The sequence below is a fragment of the Protobothrops mucrosquamatus genome, unplaced genomic scaffold (genome assembly GCF_001527695.2).
Source record: "Protobothrops mucrosquamatus isolate PMUCROS unplaced genomic scaffold, P.Mucros_1.0 scaffold503, whole genome shotgun sequence".
In the NCBI taxonomy this organism is placed as follows: Eukaryota; Metazoa; Chordata; class Lepidosauria; order Squamata; family Viperidae; genus Protobothrops; species Protobothrops mucrosquamatus.
The window spans coordinates 188,183-194,729 of record NW_015386819.1 but is presented as its reverse complement, the minus strand read 5'-3'; the positions used below and the strand labels follow the sequence as shown (position 1 = coordinate 194,729).

The 6,547-nt window shown below is 40.5% G+C and overlaps 1 protein-coding gene across 1 annotated transcript in view; it reads left to right on the top strand.

Annotated features, from left to right (window-relative positions):
• The first annotated feature begins 1,432 nt into the window (after positions 1-1,432).
• Positions 1,433-6,547, top strand: part of ELOVL4 (ELOVL fatty acid elongase 4) — a 41,291-nt gene continuing 36,176 nt past the window's right edge. Inside the window, exon 1 of the mRNA XM_015816811.1 lies at positions 1,433-1,519. Coding sequence (XP_015672297.1) covers positions 1,435-1,519 — 85 coding nt within the window. The 5' untranslated portion in view covers positions 1,433-1,434. The remainder of the gene's footprint in view (positions 1,520-6,547) is intronic.

Sequence of the window (6,547 nt, the reverse complement as noted above, 5' to 3'; positions counted from 1 at the left end):
CTATCCCCATCCTATCTCAAATTAAGGCATTGTTATGAATGTTTAAAATCCTAAACAGCTTGGGGTATCTAAATGAGCCCCTTAAGGGACTGAGGCAAGGACTTTGATGGGTCCCTATATCCAGAAGATGGTAGAGGACAGGAAGACCTGGAGGGACGTTGTCCATGGGGTCGCGATGGGTCGGACACGACTTCGCAATTAACAACAACAAATATCTTTCTATTTATTTTACATGACTGAAATCCCAAAGGCCTTCGGGCTGTATGCCACATTAAAAATCCAAATGAGCATCAACAACAAAGAAAAACGAGGATCAAACGCAAGGTCGGCACCCTCGGTCACTTGGGAATCCAAAGCATCTTGAAATCAAATAGATTGAATCTGTTTAGAGAACTCCAGAAAAGGGAAGACTGCATATACTTTGTGTGGCGAGTACTGTATTCCATAAAGTGGGGTGGGGGTGGGCTATTCCATGCCCCAGAATGGGAACAGAACCTCCTTTCAGCAAGCCTTCTCTCACTGACAGGACCAGGTGGCATTTAATTCTGGCATATCACTGTATTTGGGTGCTGTGCCATTTAAGGCTTTAAAGGTTTACGTTTAGGTGGAACCAAGTGAGTGGGCGGCAGGATAAACAGCCTTTCTAAGAAGCTGTTCTAGGGCTTTTGCCAAGACGATATTTGCCCATAGATGTGATGCATTGCTTTAGTGTACCTTTATGGCCTGCTGCCTTTTATTCAATCAGAGATGGACGAAGAGATGAGAGGATTAATACGGAGGGGAAAGCCTTCACCCTCCGGGATGCAAGTCCAGCATTCCCGAAGGTGTCCCTGCTTCCCCGTGGCAGGTGCGTGGGCCTCGGCACCTGCGAGCCTTCGCAAGATGCCGCAAAATACCTTGAGGATCCGGGGCTCCACCTCCAACCTCAGGGAAGGCGGCCGGAATTGACCCAGTCCCTCCGCCCGAGCATCCTAGTGCGAACCCATCAAGAGCGCGGGGCGGGCGCCTGCGCTGGGAGACGCCCCCCGGAAAGAGGGGGCGGGAAGAGAGAGGCGTCACGTGCGTAAGCGCCACGGTCCATCCCCAAGAGTGCTGCAGCCTCGCTCGGCGCCGGTTCTTCTGCCTTTTTTTTTTTTTTCCCCATCTCCCTGCCCCGGGCCGGGGAGTCGTCCCCGGAGAGGCGGGGCTTGAAGATAGACACCCAGAGACAGAGATTTAAATTTCATTTCCACCTTGAGCCGGGGAAGAGCAGCAGCAGCAGCAGCAGCAGCCGCCGCCGCCCCCCCCCGGCGAAGAGCCAGAGACTCGCTTGTTCTGAGCTGACCTAAGCTAAGCCTGCCGGTTTCTGCTGCTGCTGCTGCTGTTGCCGCTGCTGCATCTGCTGCAAAGTCGCCCGCCCGCTCGCCCGCCCGCCTGCCTGCCTGCTGGCCAGCCATGGGTCGCTCCGGAGAGCCGGGCCTCATAGCCAACGTGGTGAACGACACCTTGGAGTTCTACCGCTGGACCTGGAGCATCCGAGGTAACCAAGCGCCGAGCTTTTGTTAGTCTCTCTTCAGCCTCCTCCCGATGCGCCGGCACTTGGCCTGTTTTCCCGTTAGCGCTCCTGGCTCTGCAGCACCTGCCGTCTCCTCTCTCCACCCCAAGGCGATCGGTTCCGCCGGCCCCGCCGCCGCCGCCTCTGCCTTCCTCACCACCTTCCCATCCAGGCTATCCGGAAGGGACTTCTCCCCTCCCCGCCCCATCCCCAATTCCTCCTTTGCTTGTCACTGTCACACAACGGTCAAAATGGCTCCGTGTCTCCTTCTTATCTTGTCTAAGCCCGGTGGCTGCGTGACAGGAGGCGGCAAACTCAAATGGAATCCTTTTAGTAGACATTGGCGGGGGGTTCTTCTCACATTTGGGGGGAGGGTGGGAAACCCTGATCCTAAGTAGAGAAGAAATAGCCGTTCCGTTTAAGTTTGCGGCCAGGGATGCTGTTCCGTCTCCTTTTTTAAAATTTTGTACTAGGCAGCCTTCTAATGAGAGTAGACAGTGGACACTTACCAAGCATTTAGAATAAGTTCTAAATTCTTTCTCTGAAAGCTGGTGCTAAATCATAGCCAAGGACTGGTGGTGGTTGCTGCAGAGCTGTTCTAAAACACTGACCTTATTAACTGTGAACATGCCAAGGAAAAAGAGCTGCTGCCCACAAGTTGCTCTACATTAAGAGAGAGAGAGAGAGAGAGAGAGAGAGAGAGAGAGAGAGAGAGAGAGAGAGAGAGAGAGAGAGAGAGAGAGAGAGAGATGTTTGGAAAGTGCTTACTGTAACTGTAACATCTGAAATATGCTTACCACAACTCCACAAGCCATAAATTTTATGTCTATGGAGGTGCCACGTTGACTACCTATGCTGACTGGGAATTACTGAAAATTGATAGTCAATACATCTGAAAACTGGGGAAATGCAAATTGGGGGAAATGAGACTAAAAGTATGATCCAGTGGCATCCTTTGCACTGCGAAGTGAATGTACCATTAATAAATCCTTAGGTATGTTCTTCCTTCCTTCTCCCTCCTCCCCACCCCCCTTTTTTATATTTCTATTTGTCTCTTTTTATGGTAGTCAAATCATTCCTGATAATACATTCTAAGTTTCATGGTGTAGTTAAGTTTAATCCTAAACTAACAGTTTATTTCAAAAAGGGAATGAAAAGTATATAAAAAAATAGCTAATAGACTTACATCAAATGTGTCTAATGATACAGAAGGGTATCCTTTAGGATTGGCATGGCAGGTGCAAGAAGACAGTAGAACAAGATGATCACATGGCTTGTTTATTCTGAAGAATAACTTTGTTCAGTAGGCTTTACCCCCAGATAAATTACCTAAGGTTGCAGCCTTAGATAGCTTCTTGTCTTATACATCAGCAAATAGTTTTGTTCTGCATGCATGATAAATGAAACAATACATGGATAACCAGATGTTTGACATTTTCTTGCTTATGACTGCAGACACATATTCTTCAGGAGCCAGGATTGCATTTTATATATGAATGGCCAATACCTAATTTTAAATGCTAGGATGATTCTGCAACATACTGTATGGATTTCACTACAGGGAATAATAAAATTAATACGGTGTGGGTTATAAATTTTAAGAGTTCATAAGTAAATTCTGGCACTTATGGGACAAAGCCATTCCCACTTCAGATACTTTGTTTTGTGTACCATCTGCCTAATTATTCTCTATTATCTTTCGCTTTTAGTCATACTTAGTCATACTTCAGATATATTCATCCAACATCAACACTGATCCAAAACTTTAAACACTGAATGAAATAGTGATGTATTTACACAGAGCCACTTTCTTTCTTGTGCTTTTTATATTTTCACAGTCATGTTAATAATTTCTGAAAACGAATTGTTCATAATATGGAATTATCAACTTTTTAAATAGCTGCTTTACCTCGTGATTGTTACTTTGTACTCCATACTACATTGCCAGAATCTCACTGAACTATAATAATTCTAAACTGTCAAGAGTAGTATAACGTGGCTTTCTGCTAGAAAACAATTTATTATTTCCTTCTCTTTAGAAAGCCTAGCTGTGATCTGGATAATTTAAAAAATGTTGCCTAACATCTCGTGCTGAGCAGACTAATTTGTACTTCATTAAGTAGTAAAGCAACATCTGAGACTGGTATATGTATATCTGGCATAATCTGTTGTTCCCAAAGTTCATTATGTTTAGTTACAATACTTAAAACACATTTTTCAGTATATTGGTTATCTTGAAGCTCTTGAAATGAGGTGGATATAATTTAGATGGAGAAAAACATAGAATTTCCATTGTATTCCTAGGCAGATGAATGGGCTGGATCTAGCAAAATCTTATTGCAGAAAGAAACTTTTTTGGGGGGTATGTGGAAGACTTTTGATCCAATAAAACCTTTTCACTGCTTGAAGTGGGCAAGAAATCATACATTCAACTATTCTTTCCCTTGGCAATCCTCTGAAAGTCTGCTCCAGAGATTTGGAAAGCTTCCAGAGAATAAAGGAGATGATGGTATGGATGCAGAGGGTAGGACATTTAAGAAAAATCTTTCCTTCCATTATGAAGACGGGAGCAGGCAGAGAGCAGCTCTAAAGCTGAATACTGGTGGTAGAAAAAAAACCTCTAGATTCATTATGAAGGAATTACAGCATATTAGGAATATGAGTTGATTCAGGCCATTAGGGTATGTGTGTTTCTATATTCTTAATATAGCTTCTATATTTATCTTTGTGTGTATGTGTGTGTGTGTGTGTGCAATATTCAAAATTATATTTGCACTATTCAGTAGAGTTATAAAAATATGATTTCATAATGATATGGGAGGAGTTGCATGACTTCTGTTTATATCATTGACTTTTGAAATTAATGATATTAATTTAAAAAAAACAAACCTGTTTGTGTGAATGACAGTAATAAAGTGATTGTTTCCTATTATTCTAAATAACAATTTTGGCCTTTATTGACTTTGCCCAATCACTTAATACTCTTCTAGACATTGTCATCAAATGCATTGTTTACATAATTGTTAACAGAAATTCCATTCATTCCTATTACCGTTAATAGATATTTTTAACAAGGGGCTTGGCAGAGTGGATAGGACAAATAGTTTTCTGAACTCTTCCCAGTGAGTTCATAGTTAAAGATTTATTATTATTATTATTATTATTATTATTATTATTATTATTATTATTATTATTATTATTATTATTATTATTATTATTATTTAGAACTTCATATTCTTAACCACTACTGACCTTTGTTATCAGTTTTACTTTGTCTAAGTTTTATTTTGGAAAAAGAGTGGATCAAATGTTTCTATTTCTATTGTCCTGTAATCTCACCATAGATTTGCTCCTACAGTTCTTTTTATTTATCATGAGAGAGTTTAGAAAAGTAGACTAATCTGAATGAAGCTTCCATTTGACAGGTGGTAGGTTTGGTCCTTCAAACAGCTCTTTGGATTCCAACCTTCCACTTTTAACCAATTGAAAAAAAGGAACACATTCCATATAATCTTCTGAAAACAAAATGCCCAAAGTATCTGACTGCAGTAATGTGGCTTCCTTTGAACCTGATCATAGGATTCTTTGATAATGGCAGTGGTGCTGCTGAATGGATGAATCAGTACACCTATTGCTGTTCCACAACATTTTCAATCAACAACATCTTGAAATTATAACCCAAGACTTTTCTGGCCTTGCCCAGCAACCCTATCATAAAGGTCTGGCCATGTTTAGCTATTGCTCAACTCATGAAATATTTCACCACATTGCAAACATCCCTGTACAGCCACATTGCACAACAAATGAAGAAATTTTATTCTCAGACACCTACACAGTTTCTCTCCATTGTTTTCAACATTCTTATAGTTCTAAAATCAGATTCTCAAATTATTCCTTCCCAACTCTAATCAGATGCCAGAGGGCCAATTCATGCAACTGTGTTCTCACTAAGTTGTGGGGGTGAGGTGATGGTGTAATAATTGGAAGTTAGTTATAAAGCGTGTGTCATGGTTCCGCTTCCCCGCAATTTCAGCTTAAATTTTGGTCTAGGCTTAAAGGGACATCTCGAGTAATTATTGTACTTCCTAACCTTTTTGTGATGAAATAGAAGGGATGGAAGTGAATCTAGCAAGAGAACTTTCTTCTTTTAAGTCTAGTATATAAGATTTGAATTTTACTTCTTGTCCAAATCTATGGATAGTTAATTTCTTATTTTTCAAAATTATTTATTTCCCACTGTTTCTATAAATTAAAAACTTGCAGGGTGCAGATAATCAAAAAGTATCGGGGGGAAAACATTCAATAGCTTACAGATTAGTAATGTCAGTAATGTAATGATGTTGATTTGTAACATTATTGAAGTGATACAGCAGATTGATTTTGTTCTATATATTTCAAAATGGCCCCCAAAACAAACTTCTGAAAACATAGGTCTTCTACCGGTATGTATAAATCTGGTACAACTTAATATATAAAAACATTTAAGAGGTTTTTTTTTATAAGGTCCCTTTCAGTAGTGTTAAGACAGATAACCAAATTCTAAGCAATATCAGAAGTCATTTTGAAATTAGCTTCAAGAATGAATAAGTAAGGTATAGGCAGCAATACAAATCAAAATGACTTTTCCAAAAAATGAACAATAAAAAATGAAATTCTTTTCTGCAAGAAAAGTGACATTTATGCTAAATGTCATCCAATTTATTGCTTCATTATTAATATCAAACTAACCTGTTTTTCTGTTTAAAAAAATCATAAAGATCTAAACTATAGGTACTATCTCAGAGCTATTACTCAGTGAAATTTGTAATTGTACACTACTACACTTATGCCACAATTAAAGAGAATGTGGTTAGGCTATCAGAATAGAAATCAGGAGACCATGAGTTCCTATCCTGCCTTAGGCATGAAAACTGGATGGGTGACCTTGAGCCAGTCTTTCTCTCTCTCTCTCTCTCTCTCTCTCTCTCTCTCTCTCTCTCTCTCTCTCTCTCTCTCTCTCTCTCTCTCTCTCTC